This window comes from Xenopus tropicalis, chromosome 1 (assembly GCF_000004195.4).
Source record: "Xenopus tropicalis strain Nigerian chromosome 1, UCB_Xtro_10.0, whole genome shotgun sequence".
In the NCBI taxonomy this organism is placed as follows: Eukaryota; Metazoa; Chordata; class Amphibia; order Anura; family Pipidae; genus Xenopus; species Xenopus tropicalis.
In genome coordinates, this window is record NC_030677.2 from 134,766,132 (window position 1) to 134,781,603 (window position 15,472).

Genomic DNA, 15,472 nt, shown 5'->3' on the forward strand with positions numbered 1-15,472 from the left:
ATATAATATAGATCAAGGTCTTTTGCAAATCCCTATAAACGCACTGTTCCTCTGTGAGGCACTTTCTTCATACAGATATCAAGCCTGGCTTTGCCAGAATTTCTACTAAATAGAACACCTTTTGTTTCTATAACATTTACTCTATAAACCTTAAGGCCAGGGGCACAAAGAGGGGATCATCCGTTTTCCACCTGTGTTTTTACCCCAGTGAAGGAAACCTGATCCACTGGCATGCATTCCTTCCTGTAGCTTTATTGACAGACATGGTGTCTACCTGTATGGAGCTAATATATGTGTGCAAAAGTATGCATTTTTGCTCCAAAATACATTCTGTGTAGCTATACACAGGCTTCTACCCTAAAACACAAGAAAATGAATTTTACTGGGGGTTAGCAACCCCACCCCAGGGCATACAATCAATTACCTTATTACCAGGGATTTACTGCTTAGAGCCACAATCAGGAAGCCCTTGTGGCAGTCCACCTCCAGCACAGTTGTATTCACTGGGGGGTACCTAAAATGTTTACCTCTTACTGAATTTCACCCCCATTAGTTACCCAACTGATAAAAGTCAGTTAGATTCAAATAATTTTCTAATAATCATCCTTCACTTTTCAGTATGTAAAAAGGATGTCATTTTCTTAGCCACTTTTTCTATGGTTTTTGAATAATGTGTTCTTTTCATCTGCCTCTTTTGAGCTTGGTTGCTGGAAGTCACTGACCCTGGAAACCAAAAAAAAACCGATTGCTTTGTTCTGACTTTTCATTATCTTTCTGTGCATGCCCTTTTCTATTAATTTACCGGTGTGTCAATCAAACCACTGCCTGGTTGCTAGGGTTTAATTAGACACTAACAACCAGATAGCTGCTTTAATTTCACACTTGAGAGCTCCTCAAAATTAAATAATTAAAAAAAATAACAATAACAGAATGTGCTGTGTGTACACGACTGCTATGAGAAATCAAGGGCCCCCCCACATATTTTGAGTCTACATTTATTTAAAAAATCCATACTGTTTTTATAAAAACCTGATCCCTTACCTGGGATTCAGATACAGACAGGATAGAGGATAAAGCCTAAGACAAAAGACTCATTTAACTAAAAGCTCCACATACAGCTTGAGAAGGGAATCTCATTCTGTAACAAATTTAATGTCTGCATGGCTATTTTCCCATTACAAATTACTGCTACTGTTTAAGTCCATGTAGAGCCACATAAGGATTGTATGGTGGAAGTTTGAACCTCCCATCCAATCCCGATGTGGCTTTAACAGGACTTAAACTTCACTGACAAATGAGCTTACAGGAAGCTGGGCTCCTGCCCTCCATTCTGAGCTCTGTAGTTTACTGGTAGCAGGGGGCTCAGCTAATCAAGTAAGTGCAGGCCGGCCGGGCCTCTCTAAGACTGAAAAACCCACTGGGCCCGGGACAACTGTTTCCCTCCCCCACCAAAGGTGGCCCTGTGAATACAAAGAGACATGTGCTTGGTTTCCTACTCACAGCACAAAAGCCCCAAATCCCACATGATGTAGTGTAAGGGTGTGGTGCTATTCATGCCAGCCAATGTAAATCTGCCATGCAATATCTGGAAGCACTGTGTCAATTGGCAACTTTTGTTATTTAATAAGGACAGGAAGCAATATGCTTACTCAAATTTCAGCCTTGTATCCTTCCAGCCAAGCTAACCTGGCAGGCCCAAAGCATCCGAGTATGACAAGCACCAGGCAATGGTACAGCAGTAACAAGCCTGACGTTTGCTCATTTTTATAAAAATAAACCCTACACTTGTGGCTTGAATGCATATTTTCCTCTGTTCAGCACACCTGCAGCTAAAATCAAGATATTCCTAGCAATAAAACTGCCTTGTGTAAAAAGTAATAAATTGCCAGTGGGTACAGCTGTTTTTCTTAATCATCATAGTACCCAGAATGAGAAAGAAGCCATGTTATTAAAACTAATGGTGCCTACTGCATAAAGCTAGAAAATGCTACAAATAAGAAATCACAGAAGATCCAATTAGCAACATACCCAAATATACATGTATTAAACATTTTAATGGTTCTAAACCTAAATGCAATTGCAACTAAAAGCTGTACATGTCTCTTTCTGCACTGTTTGATTCTGACTCTTGAAACGATGTAAAGCCTGTGAATCAGCTGTTTTTTGCTATAGTGATTCAATATAAAGAATGAGCAGTGTGCACAATAGCAATTACATTTACAAATAACTTGGCCCCCAAGCTAGTGATCAGGTCATAATTGGGTGCATTAGGAAGACCAGCCGGCAGCGGGTGCATCAACATGTTGATGCATTGCTCATTTGATGGGATTTTTTTTTTAACCCTGCCAGATAGATAGCTGGCTGACTTTTGGCCAAATATCTGGCATGCCATACAAGGATTCCAACCACAGAGTCAGTGGCTTTATGAGCCTATGTTTAGATACAGAGATTGTGATCCACCAGTAGCTCCAAGGCTGGTGAGTAGTAAACTGCATCAGTTCAGCATGGCATTAAACCCTTTGGATGTTTCCCATTAATTCAAAATAAAATGGTTTGGTATTCACAAAATAAAACAGAAAAGTCCCACAAGATGAATCTGCAGACACAGACACAGACACAGTTTCACTATACCCAGCAGAAGGGATCCCTTTTCAACACCACCCCCCCTGTTATTGCAAAAGGCTGCCCCTTGGCAAGTAACCAGTACTAATGGGATATCACTGTGCAGCCATGAGAAGTGTTCATTTTTTTCACTCGCAGAGTTATTGATGTGACTTTACAATTAAAGAGCACACCAAAAAGAAAATTAAAAAGTCTTGATTTGGTAAAATGATTGTAGTTCATCTTGTTGCTGATGCATTAATCTGCATTTTCCTACTTTATCTGTTCCCCTTGATTGCATCCCTGTTGCCAAACACCACACTGCCTTGCTACAAGCCACATGGGCATCCCCAGGGAATATTGCAAAGTACATGCATTTATTTTCTAAGGATTGGCTTATCCTTATTCACTTCATCAGGTACTGCGGGATTTGCAGCATTTGGAAGTTTTAGCAGGTTTGGAGCATTTGGAAGTTCTGGAGCATCTGGAAGTTTTGGTAGATCTGGAGCATCAGGAAGGTTTGGAAGTGGAAGATTATCTTCTGGAATAAAGGAATTGAAGTCATTGTACATTTATTTTCTAGAATCTTGTTAGACAAAATTGTAATTATTACATTTACATGAGCTTTGGCCGGCAGGCAAGGTTGTAGTTGGTTCAGTGCCACCCTAGGCACGGGACCTTAATGTGCCTCCTACTGGGTATTGCCATGCACAGGTCAAGGCTGGGATTCCCCCATACCCCCCTAGCTCTGCCACCACAATCCCAGAGGAACTCCCCAGTGGCAGCTAGGGGGATTTTAATTTTTTTTTTCTAAAAAAATAAAATGTTTTATATAGGAACCCGAGGGCGCCCCCCCCAAAAGCTGCCACCCTCAGCTTATGGCACCGGCATAAGAGCTGACATTTATTCTCACCTTGATCAGGTTTCTTCTCTTGTTCTGGATTATCTTCTTTAAACAAGCCAAGCACAGGAAGGTGGGGAAAGGTAAAAAATAATTTAAAAATTGCAATTACTGATAATCAGGTACCCTAGGTCATTCCAGGCTAAATGAACATTTTATACTCATATTTAATCAATATCAATATTAATGCCATTGCCTCGGCCTGGGTGCAGGCACAAGATGCGGAATTCGTATACATTTTGGTGCCAAAATCCACTCGAGTGCCTGAACTCAGGTCGACTTCTACGTGCAGACACAAGGAGAGGCTAATTCCAGAGCATGGACGTTCATCCACAGGCCTGTCTGGCATTAACCTTAGTGAGAAGAGACACTGGTAAGTACCACAGAGAGGGCTGATATTTCTACCTAGTGATGCAGGTAGGGCTACAAAGAGAGTACATTAATAAAAGCCTATGACTGTAGGACTTCAGTGGCAAACCCATGTCTTCCCTGTCCTTCCTAGCACACTGCAGAAATGTAGAGGGGATTTGGTCCTTAATGGAGCAACAAGATGTACATGTTGCATATGTATTCTGCAGCTTGGAAGAAAGAGTGGTGCACACCTACCATTTAAATTCTGATCATCTGCAAGTTCAGCCTGTTTGTCTGCCTCAGGCTCAGCTTCATTCCCTTCATCTCCATTGTAATCATTCAGCAGACCTTGCTCTGCACCCTGCTTAACCGGATTTGGAGCTGTAAAAAAAAAAACCATGAAGTGGTGTGTGTGTGTTTGGATAAGGACAGTTTCCTTGTATACTGTTACTGATAATTAAAGAGCAATGACTCATTTTACTAAATCCTACACTGAAAACTTGGTTTTGAGTATTTTTTTTCCAAGCACTGTGACTAAACTTTTTTTCTACAGAAAAATATAAATGGCCTGAAGTAGGCTGTTTGCATAAATATTCAATTCACACATTTCAAAGGGGAACTTCACCTGTAAGTTTACTTTTAGCATTTTACTGTAGTTACTCCTTTCAGTCTTTCATTTAAACCACTGCCTGGCTACTGAACAAAAAGCTAAATAATTGAAAAAAAAAAAAAAACACAGCAAATGATAGTGATTTGGACCAATTTGCTTCAAATACTCTGGGATGTCTCCTTTAGGTTTTGCTTGTACACCTCAATTTTAAATAGTGCTACAAAAAACTGAGCTGTATAAGCTTGCTCCAACTGACCTCAATAACCCAGAGTAAGTTTGTATTGATGTGCAGATCAGCCAAAACCACGGGTTGGCCAGGTCTGGGCTGACATCTACACAAGATTTGTGGGTTGTGGCCAGGTATTAGCCTTGTGCATCCTTTCACCTTCCCAACTTCAACCTTACTATTTCCTGCTTCTGCCTTCAGCAGCCTCTTCTTATAGGTGCACACATGCCCCGCCCCTTTGTGATGTCAAAGATGGGAGTGAGTCTGGTGAGGTTCTATAGGTGGACTGATGGGTTAGGGGTGGGTTGAGAGGGGACAGGTTAAGGTCAGGGCATGAATACTATTTTATTCTTGCTATGGGAGTATTATCGCTGTATTGAGCTAATTTACAAATTAGAGACAGTATCCTCCATATCCAGTTTTTAAAAAGATATATTTTTTATAGCAAGCCCTCAGCGCATAAGCAAGCAGCTAAAGTTGCTCACAAAGCATGTCAATGCAACCTTCTTATTTTTTTGTATTTCCCTCTGAAGCAGCACAGGAACCTGCACGAGCCACAATAACTGTATTCCCTTTCAGCTCTCTGGGCAGAATGTTCTTCATACTCTTTATTATTCTTTCTTTGCATGTCCCACATTTTTGCTGCCAAGCAAAGAACAGATGCGTGGCAGCTTTACTAACCTTGTTTTTCTTCTGCTGCCTCTTCCTGCTGACCTTCTAGGTTGAGCAGATGCTCCCTTTCCACTTCTTCATTATTTGTTTCCTGCTCCACTTTGTTTTCTTCTGCTGCTGCTGCTGCTTCTTTGGCCTTTAAAGGTTCCTCCCCCTTGTCCTCCCTCTTCAGTTTATTTGCCAACACATCACCCACTATGGAGCCCTTTGCTGGCTCTGGCTTTTGCTTTGGGTTCACCCCCTGAGTATCGTTTATTTCTGCAAAATAATTATATATTTAATCTATTGTATATGACATGACACAAGACATGAAAGACAGCTCATAAAAATGGCTCACACAAACTAATGTACAAAATGTATCTTTCTATGATGTTTTTGTCTAAATAAAACTTGAATAGAAAAAAAAATGTCTCACACTACTGAAACTTTCACTACTTCCTTAGACATCCAATGATTGGATATTTCTGTTTCACGTTGAGATCCATATAGTGGGCATGAAGTTATCTGGGTATTGTACATACAACTTGCACACATATAAAGTCATATTAGTGTGGTGCGCACTGACCCTTTACATAGTAATCCATTTTCAGTTTTCTACTTTATTCACTGCTCCTCTGAAACTGAACTGAACTGAAAATGTGCCTAAGCCTGGGAGATAAGAAATGGAACAGAAAAATCTCTGAACTGCTTTACCAGATCCAAGGTTTTGTTTTTTCTATACTCACTAAAAATTTCAACATAAGTTAAACTATTGATTTTTTTTAATAAACCCAAGTTCAAAGAAAGTAAATGGTGGGAACTGCTGAAAACAGTTTTCATTATTATAGTTAATGGGTATTCCCAAAAGCATGGCACATGTGCATGATTGCCTTTTAAACACACAGTTCATTTTCAGGGCATAATCACATACAGTACGTGTGCCACAACTGTTCCCAGCATAATGCCCTGTGAAGCATTTGCACAAATGTAAATAGTAGGCAACTAACATATTTTACAGTAGATGAAGCATTACTGGTCTTGTTACACTAGTGCTCTAATATTACAGGTTGAGACAATTCAGTTGACAGGAGCTAAAAAAAATCAGGTTTCTTCCACAGATTAAGATTCTTAAATCTTTATAACTTTTCAGAGCTAAATCTGACAAACCAAAGGGCACATCAATGTTTGGAAATCTTACTAGTACTCCACATTGGTAAGAGTTCTCCAATTGCTTTCCCTGGAGCCCTGGGCAAGCCAAGTACAACTGGTTTGGATATTTTCACACTTGAGAACATCTCAAGCAACAAATGATAAATACACATTTCTCAGAGGAACAGCTGAATGTAGAAATTTCTAAAGGGCAGAGTTAATGGAGGTTAAATAGATTGCTGGTAAAACTGAGCTTTGTTTCTTGCAAACTTTTCCTCATCATTTTACCAGCGTATTCCCATTAACTTAATTTTTCCATACAGGTGAAAAGCCATAAAAAGTTTATTTCGTTTTGGATGGTAAAAAAATATATTTTTTATGACCTCTGATAATTTCAACAATTTCAAAACTGAAATCTAAAATGACACTGCATAATTTCATACAACATGATACACTGTTTTTATCTGAACACTGAAATATTTGTTATGTTGATGTTAGCATCCTTTTAATAAGAGATGGGGAGATATCACAATGCCTTGAGAGATCTCATGCCTATGTGAGGCTGCAAACATACCTTCGCTTACTGCAGAAGGAGAGGCCAGTTTCTGGATGGGCTCTACAGGATTGTTTTCTTTTAGTATAATGGGCTAGAAAAAAAAGGGACATCATCAGTAGTACCAAACAAAAAACCCTTTTTTCAGTACACACAATGAGGGAACCCAAAGAGATTGGCACTACGAATAAGCCATACAATAAGGTAAATGTTTTATGCCATAATCAACAAGTCTACAAGACAGTTTCATTTTTAATATACCCTATACATAGGGTTGCCACCTTTGATGTTGGCAAAAACCAAAGATGGCTGAATGATGACACTGGGGGCAGAGCAGTGACATATTAGGAAGGGGTTATGACATTTGGGGGCATGTTTGTGACTTGTGGGGGTGCGCTGTGACATCAAAAACAGACAGTTCAGACATGAACAACCCTAAGAAAAGCTAAACTGTAAAATACAAATCTATACTGTGTATGTGAATATGTGTGTACTTTTATAGAAATTACTTACATCCAGTGGTAAAGACATACACACATTCACACACACAAAGGGGCTGATTTACTAAGACACGATTTCGAATCCGAATTGGAAAAATTCCGATTGGAAACGAACATTTTGCGACTTTTTCGTATTTTTTGCGATTTTTTCGGCGTCTTTACGATTTTTGCGTAAAAACGCGAGTTTTTCGGCGTCTTTACGAGTTTTTCGTAGCCATTACGAAAGTTGCGCAAAGTTGCGATTTTTTCGTAGCGTTAACACTTGCGCGCAAAGTCGCACCTTTTTCGTAGCGTTAAAACTTAAAAGGCGCGACGTTTCGCGCAAGTTTTAACGCTATGAAAAAATCGCGACTTTGCGCAACTTTCGTAATGGCTACGAAAAACTCGCGTTTTTACGCAAAAATCGTAAAGACGCCGAAAAACTCGCGTTTTTACGGAAAAATCGTAAAGACGCCGAAAAAATCACAAAATTACTGATCATTACGAAAAAAACGCAATCGGACGCATTCGGCCCGTTCGTGGGTTAGTAAATGTGCCCCAAAGTAATAAACCCCAAGACATGCTGTTTACACAATAAACAAATTAAAAAAGACATATTAGATAGAGAAAACCCTAATTTTGTAGGCAATTATGAATAATATATGGTGCTGGTTTCACTTTGTGCTAAACATTAATCCTATCTGTAAAAATGGCCCCTTTGTTGGAGTGGGCGTGTCCTAACAGTCCCTGCCAGAAGCACAGTAGGAGGGGGAGAGCCAATCACAGCCCTGCACTCACACAAGCACAGACAGGCTTCAGCTCCCTATCAGGTCAGCCTAGCTGCTGATTGGTTCCTATCCTACAGTGCTGTGTACTGAGCCAGCCAGCAGGAAGTGGAACCGATGGGCGGGGCTAGTAAGGTTTTTGTGGTATTTTTTAAAAAATCAGTTCGAAACACATTTTTAAGCAAAATCCTTCTATATCTAGGGGAGTATAATTCCCTGGCACATTCATAATTTTTATAGGATATGTTTCCTTTAATGAGCATGGATTTACATTTAGCACTATTAAAACTGCAGGAGTGTTCTAAAAGATTATGCACACAAAGGCAGATCCAGTCAATCAACCAAATTGCCAATTGAGTGAGTGAGTCAAGTAAGTGATGATATTTTTATTGCAGAGACAATAATGACCTAAAAAACTAATTGCCTGTGCATGTTCCTTTGCTTTAAATTACTATGTGGAAGATGCCCAATTACAGGATTTAACAAATGACTGCAATCTACATGCCTGCCAGGGGTGATTCTGTGCGCCTGGCCACCCTGAGGTGGACTTTCCATTGTAACCCCCTCACCTCACGAACTTACTATTCAGAGCTTTGATGCACTCTTTGCGCTAGAAGAGACGAAATTCAGATTTCAAAATCTGAAATTCGAATCTTGAAGTTACTAGGAGAGCCTGGTAACCTGAGGGGCACTGACACCTGAGTCAAAATTCTGACCTGCTGCTTAAGACCTACCTTGGGTGTATTTTGAGTATCAGCATTTTCATCTTGTGCTTTAGTCCCACCTCCACCTAAGGCTCTCCGCAACTTCTCCTCACACTGCTCACTGAGTTCCTTCATTTTATAGCTGCACTGGGCTCTTTGTGTAAGATAAAAATAAAATGTCATTGGTTAAAATGTTAAAATACTATTGGACCTTAGTACTCAAACAACATATATATGTGGTATGGCCATAACAGGGATCTCATACCAAAAACTGTCATTCTAAGTAACTTATCAATAAACATTCATTTTTAAAATGTTAATAGTTTTAATGCTATATGTAAATATAATTGCTATTAAAAGCAGTATTTGTCAAACTATTTACAGAATCAACACTACCACTTCTGACTCCTGAGAAAATGTAGCAGAAGCCTGTTGTTTCAAGAGTCAGAGGCCACAAATACTAATTTAAACTGCAATTATATGTATAAATAACTTAAAAGCCACTTAATATTTGATTAATAATATTATAACATATTTAATAACATATTTATAGATTAATTTCTCTATTGGAAATGTGCCAGTTTATGGCTGGCATTGTTACTGGGAAAAGGTGTGGGTTCCCTGTAAAACTAGGTAAGTTGAGATTCCAATATCTACAATTTACAGCTTTGGTCATGTCATCTCTCTACACCTCATGCAAAAAACAAGCAAAGAAAGTCAATGTACTGCTAACACACAAACCAAAAACTTCTCTAACACAGGAAAAACGCTACTTATGGCATAAGTCAACCACAATTTTCCATCTTAAGCACATCTAGTTAGTGTTAGGCAGTTCCACAGGAACTATCACTATTCTAAAGTATTCAGCAAATTGTAGAGAATATTTTAAAAATCTGTTTATATATTTAAACATTTATTGCTGAGTACAAATATTCAATGATTGTAAATGTATTTTTAGATGTTTTTTTACTATCAAAAGCAGTTTCTGTCCTGATATTCCCTGTACTTCTTACTCTGACTACATGTACCAGTGAAACTGTTCTGCAGGAGATGGCTATCCTCCAGTCAAGACATTTCCCACAATGCCTTGCATACATTTGGGTAGTTCCAAGGTAGGTTTTTGTTTTTGGGGGGGTTGTCCCATCAGTATTTATATCCAATTAGATTTGTATAAAAAAATAATCTTCAGTTTAGTCTGTGTGTGTACTTATTCTGTGCATGTCCATAGGGGCCATTTATGAGAACAAGTGCAGTGTACAAAGTGCAATTTCAGATGCAATTTGCCGTGTTTGTTCCCACAATTTAAGCATCATTGCAGTTGGGAACACAATGGCTTTCAATGCATCAAAATGTATGCAGCTTTATACAATTAGCCGGGGGAACCCTGGAACGTTTTTTTATTTATTTTCTTTATTCCTCTGACTCCTTCTAGCTTTCAAATGGGGGTCGCTGACCCTGACAGCCAAACAACTTTTGCTCTGTGTGGCTACAAAAAGCGAAATAATAAAAAAAAAAACACAAATAAAAAAGTCAAAATCGATGGCAAATTGTCTCAGGGTATTAAACTCTACATCATACTATAAGGTGAAAAACCCATTTAAGCATGTCATTAATGGCTGGTGTGACACATTATGCCACCTTTTATCATAGTTATTATATAAGCGCGTAGCCTCAGCTATAGTGAGTTTTATGTACTAATTTAATCTGCCCTGTGCAGTAAGCCATAAATTACCAACCTTACTATTATTATTCTACTAGTAGTACACTGACCAATGGAGTACAGCACTGGGATGTTAGCGACTACTGTGGATAGTTCTGAATAACTGGGAATGACATTGCATAATCTTGGAGGTCCAATGTTTAAAAGTTGCCAAGTGCATTCAGAAAAGCATAACTCTAAGAGCAATAGCATGTTTTGCAAGAACTGTTATTTCTTGTAACTTCTTGTTATCGTGTAACCAGCCAGCAAACATTCAATTCATCTTACCAATTGAACTGAGGCAATGGACAGGTGATTAGTAACTGAAAAGCTAGTTGAGCACATCTATCTTTTTAAACTGTGGAAAGCACTTACAGCTCGAATGTGGATTTCTTAGCCTGGCTTTCCTGTAGTTGTTCAAAGTCAAGTTTTAATTTTGACAGGTTTTGTTCTTGAGTCTTGATCTGCCCTGGAAAGATAAAACCATAACATGTTGCTAGAATAGACCAATTTCTATTTATACAGTAACAAAGCTTGAACCATATTTACTATAGAAAATGTTTTTAAACACAATTATAAACGGTTTGGGTGATTACAAATCAATTTTAGTTCAATGTCTAGTTGTTATACTTGAAACCTTTTCAATGCAATGAGTTTGGGTAGTTAAGGTTACACTTGGGCATCCACAGTAAAATCTGCTTGTTTAGGGGAAACACATTGATTCGATTACTTGGCTTCCAGACAACTGAATGGATCATAACTGGAGCCCACAGAATCCCACTGATAGAGGACTGTAGCAACGCACCAAGGCAGTCCTTGCATTTTGGTTTTCAAACATGGCTGGCTGATTTGTGGGTAATTATGATTGGGAACGACCTACAAAGGGCCTCATGTACAGTAAGTTTTAGCATAAACAGGAAAGAATAAATGCAATTCGGAGGTTAGTAAAAATAACATATGTTATGTAATTCCAAAATAACAAAGGGTTAAAGTAAAATGTCAAGCAAATGTTTATGTATATGTCTGTAAGTGAAAAGGGGTATTTGCATTGAAGCCCTAGGCTCACAGGAACCTAGGGAAAGATACTGACTTTGCAGAAGACAGATTAAAGGTATTCTAAAGGCAAAAAATAATTGCTCAATTATAGGTTCTCGAAACATATCTTTAATATACTTGCATTAAAAAATCTGCACCATTAAAAAAAAAAAAAAAAAAGATTCTATGCAGTCCAAAGTTGCCTTTGCTTTACTTGCTCTCACTACTGCTGGCACAATCTTTAGACGGGCAACAGAGACTACTCTACAGGGAAATCAACTGTTTGAGTGTTAAACGGCAGGGAAGGAGGGCGTAGGTTGTTCCCCAGGCAAAGGTTAGCCAGGTTTTGCATTGTTAAAAAATAAAGTTAGCCAGGTTAGACAAGCAAATACATGAAATAACCCTGACCCATGCTTCCCTGCCATTCAAAACTTGGACAGTCCTGACCGTATCCCCATAGTGCAGCCAGCTGCCATCTTAAGATTTGTATCAGCAGCAGCAGTCAAAGCAAGTAAAGTGAAGGTGGAATTGAACTGCATAGAATATTTTTTTTTTCATAAAAACAGCACAGATTTTTTTAATGTAAGTGTATTTGAGATAGGTTCCTTTTGTAGTAGAAAACCTGTAATTTAAAATGTCTTTTTTGCATTTAAAACACATTTGATTTGGGATTTAAAGCCAGCATTCTCCTTGGTGTTGTTGAATTACACTTTTCTTGTAGAGTAGCTAAGAGATGCAACTGGACAGACACAGGAATGGTATCCAAAGCAGTTTTTTCCTTTATTATTCCTCGTGCTGGCAATTTTGCAGGAGTTTAGAAAACCGAAGCAATGCGTATGCCTACCCACCAGCAATTTATATTATGGCCAATGGAAAGGCATTTTGGAGCAGTTAGTTGCCTGCGGTTGAGGACATCCATCGCAAGTGACAAAATTGTTCCATGGTACATTAGATGTTGTCCCAGGCAATGTATTATTTGCTAGTAAAACACTTTCTTGTGCCAGCTAGAGAGTGGAGCAGATTTTGTAATAAAAATTATTATTTGTTTTCCCCATCAAACTCCAGGTGATAAGCTAGACTCATTTAAAAATGTGCTGTTGTAAAGGGTACAAGACAGTTCTAATCAGCATTGTGGAGTAGCACAGGTTAAGGGCCATGTCCCACAGGGGAGATCAGCCGCCTGCAGTTAAATCTCAGGTACTGCAGACTCCTAGTCCCATCGGCAATAAAGTGATTCGCTGGTGGGAAGGCATACCCAGGGCTTTGTTCTCTGAAGTCGCTTGATGTTTTCTGCCCTGTTTTTCTGCATAGGGTGCAAAATATGGGATGTAAGGGATCCCTGGAATTAATCACCTGCTTTAAGGAGGTGTTACTTAAAGGGTTCCTACACACTAAACTGACTTTCACCTAATGAATTGCATACCAGGCCCAGACTGGCAGTCTGTGGGGGGCTGCTCTAAGATGCCATAGACACTCACTATTTAGTGGGCTGATGGGGGCTGTCTGGGCCTCTCACTAACAGCACTTTTGGCACTTTAAGCATCACCCCACTGTAAATGTTGCAACTTGCGCCTACACTGATGCCAACAAAATATGAACACAACTTCTATACTATTTAGCAATGCAGAGGCTAATTTCTGTCTGCACAGGTAAATTGTGCAAGTACAGAGCACAGCTGCACCCAAAACTATAGGTTTTAGGTAAATACACTTCGTTGTGGCTACAAAAAATGGCAATTTACATTTGTTTATGCTTTCTGCACATTGCCCTTGAATTAGTAAATAAACCGTACAATGTAAAGGCCTAAACCATCCCAAGCATGATCATTAATATAAGATATGTTTAAATTTATATTTACCATATAGATCCTGCATAACCTTTTCTTTCTCTGATATGGTATCTAATAATGTCTCCTGTAAACATAAAAATAAAGAAATTTAATTTAATTTGTCAGATATATTATTAGTACTTAAAATAAGTCTTACAATAGATTATTAATATATAAATAATTCGTTTAGAATTGTGGGACTGGTACAGGCTGCACATGAACTAGTTTTTGCTGAAAATACAAAATTGCCTTCTTTCCTAGACAGCTATTGGAATTTAAAAAGATACATTTCTGTTTTGTACCATTTAATATGCACTCCTTGCAATTTACTTTATTAATGGCATTCAGGCTGCCAACGAGATTAGTGGGACCGAGGATGACATGCTGCTAACAGAAAACACTTACAAAACCATTGCAAGTTAATATTTTGTTTTTATTCTACTGAAAAAATGGTCCCCAATACATAACCATTCAGTGGGCATGTGAGAATCCAATTAAGTTGTTCTAAATACCTATTGCCTCTGATTACCCAACTAGTCATTAAATAATGCTCAAGTTACTGCATTCAGATTTTTTTTTATACTTCTGTATTTGAGGCCTTGATTTAAAGAGTGCCATACATGGTCCTTCAGACCGATTCGGCAACTTATCTGTCTATGTATGGGCACCCCCGACTGGTCTCCCCAACCAATATCTGGCCTAAAATTGGCTAAATCTTGATCGGGCAGGTTTGATTTTACATCCAAACTAATTGATCTTCTACCAATATGCCAATTTAAAGGTTCGGTGGGCATAGGCACTGTCGGACCGAAGGACCACAGCAACAAGCTGATCTGGTCCTCCATCCAACAGCCCCTATATCCACCACCTAGGGCCAAACAAATGAATTAGCCCAATATCGCCCACCTTTAGGTGAGCATATTGGTAAAAGATCCACTGTATGGTAACCTTAACCTTCCATCGAACTATGCAGTCATGGTTCTATCTCTCCTGATTGAGCCAGCAAATTACTAGCCTGTATATAGTGCCTGCTAATTAGCCTAAATATTGGCATATATCTATCTGGCAGCTTCGAAAATCTAGCTACACAAGCGTATCTTAACTTGTATGACCAGCTTAAGTTGCAGAATTTTACTGGCCCCTATTTGGGTCCTACCTGCCAAACTGATATCTGATTGAATCTATTGGAAATGTTAGAAAATCACATAATCTGGGTGATGCAGTCCACTCTCAGTAGGTCTGCATATGTCCCCTAATGTGATCATTAACCTAGGAACCAAACGATTGCACGGAATGTGATCATTAACCTAGGAACCAAACGATTGCACGGAAGGCCAAATGATCTTTCCATGTACTGATAGCTGTAAGGGCCATAGGACTACTGCTGCACAAAAAACCAGTGACTCTTGGTCGAAAATGAGCACTTGGGCATTTTAGAGCTGTAAACCACCTATACAAGCAGTGGCAGACTGTTTTCATTATATTCAGTGGGAAAAGACACAGACAGATTCAGACAGATATATCTGGCAAAAGAAGCCTGACATTAGCTTCTAACATTAGCCTAAATAAATTAAATGTTGTTATAGAGCCTGCTGTGCAGTACTTTCTTTTTAATGAGAATAAACTCTCTCTGACACATTTCTCCAATGGGCTACAATACTCCTGTTCAGACAATCAAGTTTTTCTACATTGTTGGAACTCTTCTATTGTTTATGCCCTCAATCCTAAGCATTAGAAAAGGGAAGGGAGGAAACACACTTGTGCAAACATCTTTTATTAGATCTGTTTGGTTAACAACAAACACCAGTGTCACAAATTGCATTCTAGATAGCCGCTGGAGTAATATCCCTTGATTTGAGCTGTTATGCTTATAGAAATGTATCTATTTATGTGAAACAAT

At 38.9% G+C, this 15,472-nt stretch overlaps 1 protein-coding gene across 1 annotated transcript in view; it reads right to left on the reverse strand.

Moving 5' to 3' along the window:
- Window positions 1-797: 797 nt before the first annotated feature.
- golm1 (golgi membrane protein 1) overlaps window positions 798-15,472 on the reverse strand; it is a gene marked incomplete in the record, with an annotated part of 30,325 nt that continues 15,650 nt past the window's right edge. The window contains 8 exon segments of the mRNA NM_001251876.1: window positions 798-3,040; window positions 3,068-3,142; window positions 3,515-3,547; window positions 4,109-4,234; window positions 5,371-5,617; window positions 9,041-9,164; window positions 11,085-11,178; window positions 13,603-13,657. Of these exon segments, the coding sequence (NP_001238805.1) occupies window positions 2,979-3,040; window positions 3,068-3,142; window positions 3,515-3,547; window positions 4,109-4,234; window positions 5,371-5,617; window positions 9,041-9,164; window positions 11,085-11,178; window positions 13,603-13,657 (816 nt within the window).